Source organism: Onychostruthus taczanowskii, unplaced genomic scaffold (assembly GCF_017590055.1).
Source record: "Onychostruthus taczanowskii isolate IOZ18803 unplaced genomic scaffold, ASM1759005v1 scaffold28, whole genome shotgun sequence".
NCBI classification, from domain to species: Eukaryota; Metazoa; Chordata; class Aves; order Passeriformes; family Passeridae; genus Onychostruthus; species Onychostruthus taczanowskii.
This window is the reverse complement of record NW_024500128.1, coordinates 8,326,920-8,339,045: the sequence shown is the minus strand read 5'-3', so window position 1 is coordinate 8,339,045 and position 12,126 is coordinate 8,326,920. Positions and strand designations below refer to the sequence as shown.

Genomic DNA, 12,126 nt, shown 5'->3' with positions numbered 1-12,126 from the left:
GTCGATGTCAGAAAACTGAAATAAATGTTCTAATTCTCAGAATACTTATTTGTAACGGTTATTAACCCAACAATTAAACTGCTTTGGTGTTAAGGTATCTTGCTAAGTATTTCACACTGATGCTGAGTATGTGTACAGTCAGAAACCCTGGTATACAAATGTAGTTATGAAAATTAGAGAACAAAGTATGCAAATTCTTCCATTCCCCACCACACCAGCTCTTAGAGAGAGCATTAGGGAATATATTCAAAATTTCTGGCATCTGCCACACCAAGATAAAGAGCAGGGGTGTTGCCTGTTACTTTGCTAATACATTTCTGAGTTATGAGCTAACAGAAAGACATGCCATAAATCTAATACCAAGGTGTGTCTGGGCCTTGCTTTGGAAGTGTACATGGAAGGTTTTAATGAAAACGGAATTCTAGAATAGTATGGATTGGAAGGGACCTCAAAGATCACATAGCTCCAACTCCCCTGCCATAGACAGGGACACCTTACACTAGACCAGCCTGCTCACAGTCCCATCCAACCTGGCCTTCAACACTACCAGGGATGGGGCATCTACACCTTCTCTGGGCAAACTGTCCCAGTGCCTTATCACCCTCACAGCAAAGAATTTCTTCTTAATCTCTAATCTAAACCTACCTACTCTGTTAAAAGCATTTCCCCCTTGTCCTATACATGTCCTTGTAAAAAGTCCCTTTCCAGCTCTCTTGTAGGACGCCTTTAGGTAGTAGAAGATATTCTAAGGGGTCTTTGTAGCCTTCTCTTCTCCATGCTGAACAACCCCAACTCTCTCATGCTTGTTTTCACATGGGAGATGCACCAGCCCTCCCGTCATCTTCATGTCACTTCTCTGGACTCATTCTAGCAGGTCTACACCCTTCTTGTGTTGATCAACAATAACCATATCAGAGACATTTCAGAGACCCATAGATAGAGTCAGATACATATACAGTAGCGTGTCCCTGTCTATCATCTTTTTGTTACCACTTTGTTATTGCTGGTTATATTTTTTTTAGCTTTTTTCTATATTTAACTTTTTAAATGCTCCAACAAAAAAGGCTGAAGCTCAGTAGCAACAGCTGTGGTCCCTTTCATGTGAGGAAGGGTGCTTCCTAATTGGTTTTCAGCAAATACTGTCACAGGGGTTTCTGGCAGGAAAACCTTCTGATTCATTTACAGAGATAAGACAATTTCTTTCTTCCTATGTTTTCAGTAAGTACGGAGGTAAAAGGCTTCCCTTTAGGAATGACAGCAAATGCTTAAAAAATGGCAAGTGTTTAAATTATTTGCTGAGTCAGAGTTTGTAACAGCTGACTTTTAGGCAAGTGTTTTGGAATAAAACCGTGGGCAGTGTAATGGAAAAATGTTTTTAAGAGAAATAAAGGGAAAAGGTGAAAAGTACACATCATTTACCACACAGTTCTTTGTACTAATATGAGGTTCAAGGAAGCAAGAGATTTTCTTGGAGAGTCTGAAATTTGGAGACTTGTCATGTTTAGGACCACACAACCCATCTTCCAACTGCAACTAGTTTGTTCTTATTTTTCATTTAGGTGTAATTTTTGTATCACCAGGGAGAGAGATTTTAAGTCACCAGTTTCTGAGCTTTTGAAGCCTTTTCAAAATTCTTTTCAACATGGCTTAGACAGGCAGAAGTGGGTGGATTAGCTCGACAGCCTGCATCCACTGCTTAGTTCCAAGGTTTCAGTGCAATATGCATCTCACACATACCAAGGCACCTGTTGTGGGTCTTAAGCCCTTTGAGTCATAGGTGTTAGCTGGTGCCAGAACACTGGGGCTTCCACCAGAGTCGAGAAAGATTTTTAAAAAAATAAGGAAAAAAACAGAACAAAAAGATCCCACAACCCAAGGGTATATCTGGACAAACTCATTTTGCTAATGTAATAAGTAAATGGGATTAATGCACTGAGATCGCAATTATCTGAAGAGACTGCCATGGAAAAGGAAGATTCATGTTTATTTATGGAGACCAGCATAGGGGGAAAAGCCTTTAAAGTAGGGACATTGGTCTGGAGATCCAAGTAGATCTCTGCTTGAACATTACTGAAATCGTGACCTAATCTGTCCCTGAAACTGTAAACTCTGAAATTTGAATTGCCATTATTTTTGTCTAGCAGTCAGTATTTCATATGTTATTGAAATAAGCTCCATCTGGGAGTGTTGATTCAAAGTCAGAGAAAAAACAATGTGTTGCAGGGAACCACATCAAGAATCACCGGTTCCAGAGATTAAGGTCTTGGTAACTTCTGTGGTTATTTCTTTTTCTTTGTTTCCCCTTTGCATTTTGTGATAATGTTTAAGTTGTTTTTTTTTTTTTAATAAATAGAAAGAAAAAGTATAGTAATTCAATCTTTAAAATGTGGCCAGTAAGGATTCTGAAATTGTAACAGTCCTTAAAAAGTTTAGGTAGTGTTTACTGCCACAAATGTAAACAGTGAAGCTGGGAAACTAATCAGGAAAGTTTCTGCAAAATACCACAGAAAACAAAGCCAAATAATTTACATTAATGATCCAGCTTTCTTAATTCTTGACTTCTATACAGTGCAAGTGACTTGCATTACATTTCATCAGTGTATGTTTCCAAACTATCTTCTAAATCCATGTTTAATGAATAAGACTTCTTTACGAAGAAACACCTGGAAAGAAACTTTTACAATGCAATAGAAAATTATTACTGCTACCCACATAGATCCATTCTACAGCACCATTTCATTTTTTTACCCATGTAAAATGTCCCATTTCCACAACACTGAGCATAATAATAAGTGATTAAGGTTTTTTTTCTAAAGGTAATTATTGAAGCAATTTGTTACGTATACAAAGACAAACCCTTTTAAAGGCAAAATATTTCAACAACTAAATAATACTCTAATTATGTTTAACACACAAGTGTTTTAATTAAAAAGGTTACTGAAGGAGACTATATGTTGTGGTTTAACCCCAGCCAGCAACTAATTACCCACACAGCTGCTCAGTCACCCTCCAACCTTCCCTGTGGGATGGGGAGGAGAATTAGAAGAAAAGGTAAAACCTGTGGGTTGAGATAAGAACAGTTTAATAACTGAAATTAAGTCAAATGCAGTAATAATGACAATAATAATAATAATAATTTCAATGAAAAAGGAGGTAAGAAAGAGAGGGTGGAATAAAACCCAAGAAAAACACCGATGCACAGCACAACTGCTCACTCCCCCTCCGATGCTCAGCCCCTACCCAGCAGGGATCGGCCCCTCCTGTCCACCTCCTCCCAGCTTATGTGCTGAGAAGATGGTTTAGGCTATGGAATGTCCCTTTGGCCAGCTGGGGTGAGCTGTCCTGGCCATGCTCCCTCTCAGCTTATTTTGCACCTGCTCTCTAGCAGAGCCTGGGACATGGAAAAGCCCTTGACCTACGGTAAGCACTGCTCAGCAACAACCAAAATATCAGTGTGCTCTCAACATTATTCTCATCCTAAATTCAAATACACAGCACTGTACCACCTATCATGAAGAAAATTAACTCTATACCAGCCAAAACCAGGACACTACAGTATCCTGGGCACACTGAGATTCCATCAGAACAAAGTGACACTCCAGACCCAATTTACAAATCTCACTCACACAGGCACATATGGCTTTCAGAAAGCATTCAAAAAATAAGACAAGATCAAGTGATTTTAAAAATTTTACATCTTTTATAAAAACATTATACATTACAAAAATGTATCAAACCCCCCCCCCCTTATAATTAAAACTTACAAAGCACTTAAAATGTGTAACATTCTTTAAAATTAGGATTATCCATTTTTTCAATAGGTACAGGTAGAAGTTTATATCAAAACTTTATCAAACAAAAGACAACTCCTAGCATTCATACCTATCTAATCAGAAGAATATACACTGTCAGAAATATGAATGTGTTTACAGATTTCTTGTCTATAAAAATAGAAAAGAGGGATACTGTGAATTTCTCACCTGAAGACTCAGACGGTTCTAAACATACAAGACTCTTAAAATCAGATAAATTATCCATCTATTTTTCTGAGGATTCCAGCTCAGAAGAATGATGATGCAAAGAAGAAGAAAAAAAAAGACTGAGTGGAAAAACACCCCTGAGATAAATCAGAACATTCATATTTTTTTCTTCTTACTTGTTTCTTTGGCTTTTGTTACTTTCAAACCTATCACATAGGTTTGAAAGGAAATTGGTCCAGTCATAGGTCTTAACAATTACATTATCATAACATAGGTAATTATTCTGACACAATACAAGCAATAAAAAGCACCCAAAATAAAACACAGCATAAGTTGCTCTTTTTCTTCAGACTCTTCTGATTTCTGATCCCATCCCTCTATTTTTTAAAAATTTTTTTCATTCTAAACATAGATTATTAAGAGGATAAAATAGCCATCTGGAAGAATTTTTCAAATTATAGTTTTGCATGTCTTCCTTTTTTCCTTGAGAGTTTTTTATGGACAAGTTCTTCAAAAGCCATAATTTCATCTTCCTCTTCATTTTCCAAGTCTTTATCATGCACCAAGCCTATATTAAAAACAATAAATTAATGCAGAATGGAAAACCCCAACAACTTTTTCTCTTTAACAGCATGACAAGCCATGTCACTGCTATTTTATATGTCAGCAATATACCTTCATATATGCATGATCATGTTTAAGAAGTATTTAGCTTAATATGACAATGTGCTTAAGAGCTCTGCAACGAAGCAGGGACTGCTAATCTACTTGCTGCACTAGTAATTAATTTTCACACTGAAAATCTGTTTCTATTGTTATTTCCTTTGACTTTTCTAAGAAGTCTGTCTCAAGATTCAGTTTCAGCAGACACTACACTTCCTTGCTGATTTCCAAGGTGGACTATAAGGTTCCTTTTGAGACTACAAGAGCACACCCTCTCCTATTAACTGTATCTGCTGGAATAGGAAGAGGCAACTCAAGGCTTTATCACAACCAATTTTTTCTAAAATTGAGCTACTTTAATGCTTTACATACAGTCCATTTTGTAAGTCTAACCACTTTATTGCTGCCAACTGTTGCAATCCCACCACCTAAACATATGTCTGAACATGAAAATTCAGGGAGGCACAATGAAGTCTTAAACTTGCCCTCAGAGATCTGTGATGCAATAGACTGCATCAACACATGCTACTTTTTGTATGAAACCAAGAGAAATGGAAATGGAAATAAAAGAAACAAATACAAGCATCCTTTATCAGGATGGGATCCACTGAAGGCCAGGGAGAAGTCTTGCTCCACTCTGGCCACCCTGCATCCAGCTGCTCTGCTTTGAAGAGCCATTGAGGAAAGCCTGGTTATCTCATGTTTTCCAGAGTGCCCCTGTGGAAGTGCCTCTCAAAGGTCAGTGAATCCACAATGCTGCTGAGTGGGAGACTGAAGTGATGCTTAGAGACCACTACTGAACAGCAGTGGCACAGAAAGCTGTGCCATTTTAAAACATACCTTCTTCTGTTATCCTGTGAGAGTCCATTTGCTTCAGCCACTTACGAGAGTCATCAATGGTGTCAACCAATTTGCTGGCATGTCTGGTTATCACTTCTTCAGCTGAAATGGAGCACAGTTAACACTCTGTGAGAACACTTAGCTGAGAAATGGACAGCAGCTAAAAGTCAAGCACAAAATGAAGTTACACAGAGCCATGTGGGATGACAATGCTGCAAACCCAGAAGTCATGGTCACCAGTGATCTCATGTGGGGGATAATTCACTAACGTGGATGAAGATGATGTATGTGTTACTGCCCATTCTAATCAACATTACTAGCACTATCAGAACAGAAGTTCTACATCTTTGTGCTCCTCCCTTTTGAGTTACATCTGAATCCTGAAAACATTTTACTTTATTTTTGAGTCATAAAGTTCCTGACTCTCATTATCTCTCTGAATCAAATTCAAGCATGGACCTAAAATGGTGCAGTCTTTGCTGAACTGCACCATTAAGAACCTGAAAAATGACTGTTATAAAGAGAGGGAGAAGTAGTCTCAGAAAAAAATAATTTCTCTCTATATATTTTCACTGAGTAGAATAACAAGGTAACATTCATCAAGCAATTATCATAACGAAATCCACTATTACCTAATTAAGCCTACTATATCCACCCTATTCATCACTGTCATGCTTCACTGAGCAGGAAGTCAAGTAAACAATAGGCTGAACTTCATGGACTTAATCCATATGTGCCATATGTGAAACTTTCCACTAGGAGTAAAGATAAAGCTTACACATGAAGAGGACAACCTAACATTTAGTTACAAATTTAACATATTTCACTGATCAGAGCTGATGAACATATCAAGTACTACAGCTTTTCACTACTGTCATACATCAAAGGCAAAATGACAGCTTGACAGGATTGGTGGATTTCCACCAGTGAAGCCAGTAACAATGGCTTCACTGGTGGAAAAGCTGTCACTTTTCCTGAAGCAAGTATACTAAACAATTTTGCTTCTAGGCCACTCATTCACTAATTCAATTTTGCTTGCAAAAATCAGCATAGAATAATGCTTTAGGCATTTGGGGGGGGGGGGGGGGAATAATATCTAATATCAATACATGTATCTCAAGCACCATAATTTACTAAATTTTTTAATACCAATGTTGCCTTTGAGTACTTGACACACCACAGATTTGTGGTTAAGTATCCACTTTGCTCAGCCCTAGCAAAATTACCAGTTCAAGGGCAGAATAAAGAGAGATATCCTTAGTCAAATACTCCAAGTACTCCTACGAGGCTCCCCCTGCATATCCAAATTACTATGGCTAGCAGAAGTAAAAAGGAAACAGCAGGAACAATAAAAAAATTAGTGAAGATGACCTGTCAGTAAAACTGCAAAGTTGCTGTAAAACTGTGTAGGTTCAGAGAACATAGTACATCATGACCATGTAAAATTCACTTTACTATCTATAAAAATCTGCTACTATTCACTATTCCTCTACTATGTAATTCATTAAGTTGGAAGAGTTTAAAATGTATTTTGAATATTTCCAACTCTCTCAGTTCTTCTTTTCATCAGCTACCTGAAATACCTTTCTCTTGACCACAGTAAGATTTTCAAATAGAGCTTTGCCAGGTCTAGCAGTTTGGCCAAAAAATGACATATTACGTTGTTTAAAGAAAATTGGAAAGGTCCTACCTCTAGCCCAGGCTTTTTTCTCATAGATTTCCTCTACTGCATCTGAAATTTTTTTAATATTCTCTTTGATTTTCCTCTGGCGTAAGTTGGAACCTTCTTTATATGCTAAATGGTCCCGGGTGTAATCCCTTCCCGTAATCGCCTCCACTACTTCCAGTCCATCATGTATTATTGGATCTATGTTTCTTCTGAAAAACTCAGCATAGTGTCTGTAGGCAGCATGGTTATTCGTGTGTTCTTCTGTGTTTCTGTGCTCCATATAGGCCTCACTGGCCACAGAAATTGCATTTCCTTCTGCGTGCAACTTTTCTTCCCCACTGCTCTCAGTTGGTGTCAGAGGTTCAGAAGTGTCTGCCTCCATGCTCTCTGACCGGCTGAAATAGTTCTCAGAGCTCTGGATGAATCTGACTCCACAGAGGTCACACTGGGTTTGGTCGATATCTGCTCTTTTGAATATCTCTGATAAGAATTCCTCTTCTTTCATTGCAACAGGATGAACTCTGGAGTGAGCCTTCCTTTTCCACTTCACATATAGGGAAATGAAATGGAACACACGATACAGCTGGCGTTGAGCAGATGCTTTCTGCTCTTGCTTCTGTTGCTTGCTGAGTGCAATGACTTCCAGGGGATCCTTTTGGTCCTCTAAGCAATGCACCTCTTCAAATTCCTCTTCCACCTCATCAGAATATTCTGTTTCAACCAAAGAGGTTACAAATCTGTCAAGGTTTACACGTTCATACTGGATGCCCCGTATGGGTGGATGCCCCTGACTGTAGGCAGTGTCCCACTTCCAGCAGCAGTCAACCAAGTGCTCTTCATCTCGCTCTGTCAGCAGCTCTTGCAGGCTTGCAGCAACTTCTCTTACATGGGTAGCATCACCCACTTGTTCCACGACCCTCAGCAATCTTTTAGGTACTTTAGAGGGAGTGTCTTTTTTCATCGATTCCAGCATGGCCTTGATTTCAGGAAAGAGGTGGCGTAAGAGGGATCTGTCTTTAGAACTCTGCACCTGGTCAGCATTCAGTAACATCACCAAGCACAGCACTACTGTCCGCTCAGCCTCCCCTGAAGTTATGCAGTCGGGATCCCCGAACGCATCCAGGAGGACATTGAACCTCCCATGAACACCACACAAGACTTCTGCCAGATAGCAGAGATGAGATCTGAAATAGTATACAGCTGCATTTGTGTCCTGCGGTCTATACTCCTGTATAATAGAAAATGTGTCTTTACGTTCTTTGTAATGGTCCTTGTGTCTGAACAGAAACTCCCAGTAATGAAGGAGAGCAATGTAACTCTTTGGAAGGCAGAGAGTAATGTTCTTGGCGAGACGCATCAGGACAGCACAACACAGAATATACTGGAATTCCAGCAACATCACTGTATTTCCTATGCTCGGAATCAGGTATCTCGTGCATTTCTTGATCAGGACATTCATGAAACGGAAAAAAAATCTTTTACAGTTTTCCGGGTTCTTACGAACATAGAATTGCTCAAGTGAATTTTCAAGAAGCCGAATGAAGCACAAGTGTGTTCTTCCTGCATTTTCGGCATTCTTGTCAGGTAGCAACATACCATGTCTGCCCTCTATTCCTTTGGTCTTTTCTTCCTGGCCTTTATTCCTTGGGGAACTTTTTGCCTTTGCCAAAGCAAACATTAGCTCTTTGTTATAATTATCCTCTTCTCTATAAAGAAGTTTCTCAAATTCTTCAGGATATCCTGAAGATAAGATAAGAACCTTCATGGCACTTAGCCACAAGTCAGTTGATTCTCTTCTGGCTGCAATGTCCTCATTATTAAACTTAAATGTGATGTACTTCCTCAACATCTCTCTACAAGGTTTGGAAATAACACTACTGAATTGCAGTATTTCTTTGCATGCCTTTGGGTTCTCAGACAGTATTCTCAAATGAAAATGATTAGGAAAAAACATTCCTAGGAGGGCTTTACATGATGCATATTTGTCAGAAGTCAAAATGTCCTCAAAGTTTTTGCACTGATTCAGTAACTCTTTAGGGAAAGTGCACATGGCTTCCAACAACAGTCCATTTATTGCCACCAGATGCATTTTACACTGAAATATTGTCCTAGCCTCATGACGCAACAAGGGTCTGTGGTAACAGGTTTTATCTTCACAGTTCAATCCAGCAATGAACTTCATACAAATATCAGGGTACTTCTTGCTCAGTAACTCACGGGTGATAAAGCACAGCCTGCTTAACAAGTGCTGCTTCAAAGCTGATTTTACCTTCTCTGTGCTTACTGAGAAATCACCTTTTGCCTTCCTCTCTTTTAGACTTTGCTTGTCTAACAAAAACTTGATAATGGGTTCAGCTTCATTTTGAGACACCTGGCAACTGTCACCTGTTGGGACAATCCCAAAATAGGTGAAGCATAACTTCACCATATCTTTCTCTGCATTGGTGGCTGCTTTCTTCAGACCGCTAACAAGACTGAGAAGAGCCATTAAGCCACGTGTTGCCAAGAAGAGGACGTTCTGGCTAGGAGTGCTGCAGCGACATAACGCAAAGAGAGCTTCAACTGCACCAGCAGAATGATTCAGAGATAGGAACTGATAGTACGCGTCGCTCAGCTTCTTGAAGTCTCCTTTCAGAGCTCCCTGCAAAAACACAGCCTCAGCAATGCCAGACTTGTGCCCAGTTTGTTCACAAAGTTCAAGGGCTTCTCTTAGGATGCTCTCCACGTTCCCCAGGTGTAATTCTGAACCGTGACTCAGCCTGGCACGTGCTTCAGCAAGCAAACACGATGCGCGGAACTCTTTTATAGCCGTGAGGTTGGCTGCTTCCAGAGCAAACCCGTGCTGCTTCATCAACTTCGCAGCCTCCTCCTGACGATCCTTACTTTTCAGTAAGTCTGCTGTTTGGTGCAAACATCCACGAGACTTCAGAAACTCAAGCTGATCCTCTATATCAAGTTTTGAGAGGACTTGCATCATTTCCTCAGTCCTGTTCATACTCAGGTATTTTGCAGCTGCTTCCAAATACAGCTGATTTGCTGTACAGGAGAGTTTGAAAGACATTTGACCTTTTGCATTCAACATATCTTCATATCTGAAATAACAGACACATCAATTTACTGCCAAAGATTACAAATCTAGACAAAGAAAAACACTGCAATAAAAAAAAACAAACCCCAAAACAATTAAACAAATAGCTTCCCCTAGAAACCATTCCTACAAAAAGGCCAACTGTTTCATGTGACATGCCTGTCAGGTGAAAGAGGATTAAAAGATCTACAGAAAGAAATTAATTACAACATAAGGCTGTCAGAATCAAGAGTATTAAAACTTTTGGTACAAACAAGATCATAAGGTTTACAGCATTAGTGAAGCATTCTCCACACTGTCAAATCAATGTACAAATAATTTTAACACATTTTATCAGTGTTAATCTTCTATTTATAAAAAAATATGTATTTCAGTGAATCCTCCAAGGGTCCACATATACAATATTCTGCAAAATTTACATAAACATGTCAGTTTAGAGAAAATTCTTTTAAGCCTGCTGTATGTATCTGCATATATACTTTGTAGCTTATTGAGTGTCTGAGCAATACACCTGGTTGCATCTTTCATAACATGCACTTTAGAATATTCAGTAATTAATTATTAATGGCTGATATAAAATTATCGCTATATCCCCTAAGCCACTTTTGTGAAATATTCTCTCCTGCATGCTGAGAATGAGTAACTTTTTCCTGTTGGATGAGTAAATTATCATCAGCTATTTGTTATCATCTTTCTCATAATAAATGAGAGAAATAGTGCAGATTTTTTGTGTCTATGCTGATAAATTTCCATTAATGTTTTGGGAGAATGATTTAAAAACTTGTTTGTTGGTAAAGTGACTTTAATTCTTGAATGTTTGGATGGAACAATCTCTACGTACTAAAGAAGCTTCAATAATTCAAAAAAGCAGTTACCATTACTAAAGGTAATGTAAACAAACTCAGTAGACAAAACCCTTTTGAAAATTTTTTTGCATTATATGGAATTTGGAAATGCAAAAGAGAATTATATTCCAGTACCATCTTGCAAGACATACCTTTCAACTGCCTTTGCTGCTTCTTCATAGAGTTCTTCCTGACAATACATTTTAATGGCCAGATCAAACTCCTCAATTAGTTCATAACATTCAGATGCTTCTCTGTAGCACTGGCTTTTCTGATAGTAAACTGCAGCATCTTTCATCTGCAATGCAGAAGTCAATAATGAAACTGAAGTAAACAGTCAAAACTACACGCATGGAATAAATCTTGTCATTTCATCATGTGTCTCATAAAGAAGTACACTTTAATAAAATGTAATTAAAGTATCTGAATAAAATCAAATACATATTAAAGTAACCATAACTAAAACTGAAGAGATTGTTTAAAAAACCTTCAAAATATTTGTGTCTGAAAAACTAGAGTATAAAATGAAAGGTATTACATAAGGTTTTCAAAATAATTTTATCCACCTAGCTCTGCCTGCTGTTAGAAAACACTACACATGCTTCTGCTGATTTACAGATTTCTCAGGATGAATAGTATTAAATTAAAGCAGTTATGGATGCAGAAAGAGAACACTAACATTATATCTCAAATTTCAAATATTTGCGAACAACCACTTTATATTATTTTAGGGGAAACATGCTGAAAATAAAAATATCACATATTGTTAGCACACTACTTTAACCCTTCCAAGTTTTAAGGTTCCATTTAAATGGCTGTTATCAATGAAGTTTCAGTATCATCAGAGTACCAAATGAAACAACAGCTTAAGTTTCAATACATCAGTCATTCACTAATTTTTGACTGCAAATGGCTGATAATGACATTTGAGGAAAGCCAAAGAAATAAAGCCAGCCTGCATAATTGCATCATGCTCCACTTCATTTCTCTTCTGCCTGTTCTCCGACAAATTACTCCTTTTGAACAGCCCAGCTTAAAGAG

The 12,126-nt window shown here is 38.3% G+C and overlaps 1 protein-coding gene across 1 annotated transcript in view; it reads right to left on the bottom strand.

Annotated features, from left to right (window-relative positions):
- Nucleotides 1–3,680: 3,680 nt before the first annotated feature.
- The window catches only part of TRANK1 (tetratricopeptide repeat and ankyrin repeat containing 1), a 51,436-nt gene continuing 42,990 nt past the window's right edge, over nucleotides 3,681–12,126 (bottom strand). Inside the window, exons 21-24 of the mRNA XM_041407837.1 lie at nucleotides 11,238–11,383; nucleotides 7,174–10,244; nucleotides 5,484–5,585; nucleotides 3,681–4,548 (exon numbers count right to left, since the gene is read on the bottom strand). Coding sequence (XP_041263771.1) covers nucleotides 4,436–4,548; nucleotides 5,484–5,585; nucleotides 7,174–10,244; nucleotides 11,238–11,383 — 3,432 coding nt within the window. The 3' untranslated portion in view covers nucleotides 3,681–4,435. The remainder of the gene's footprint in view (nucleotides 4,549–5,483; nucleotides 5,586–7,173; nucleotides 10,245–11,237; nucleotides 11,384–12,126) is intronic.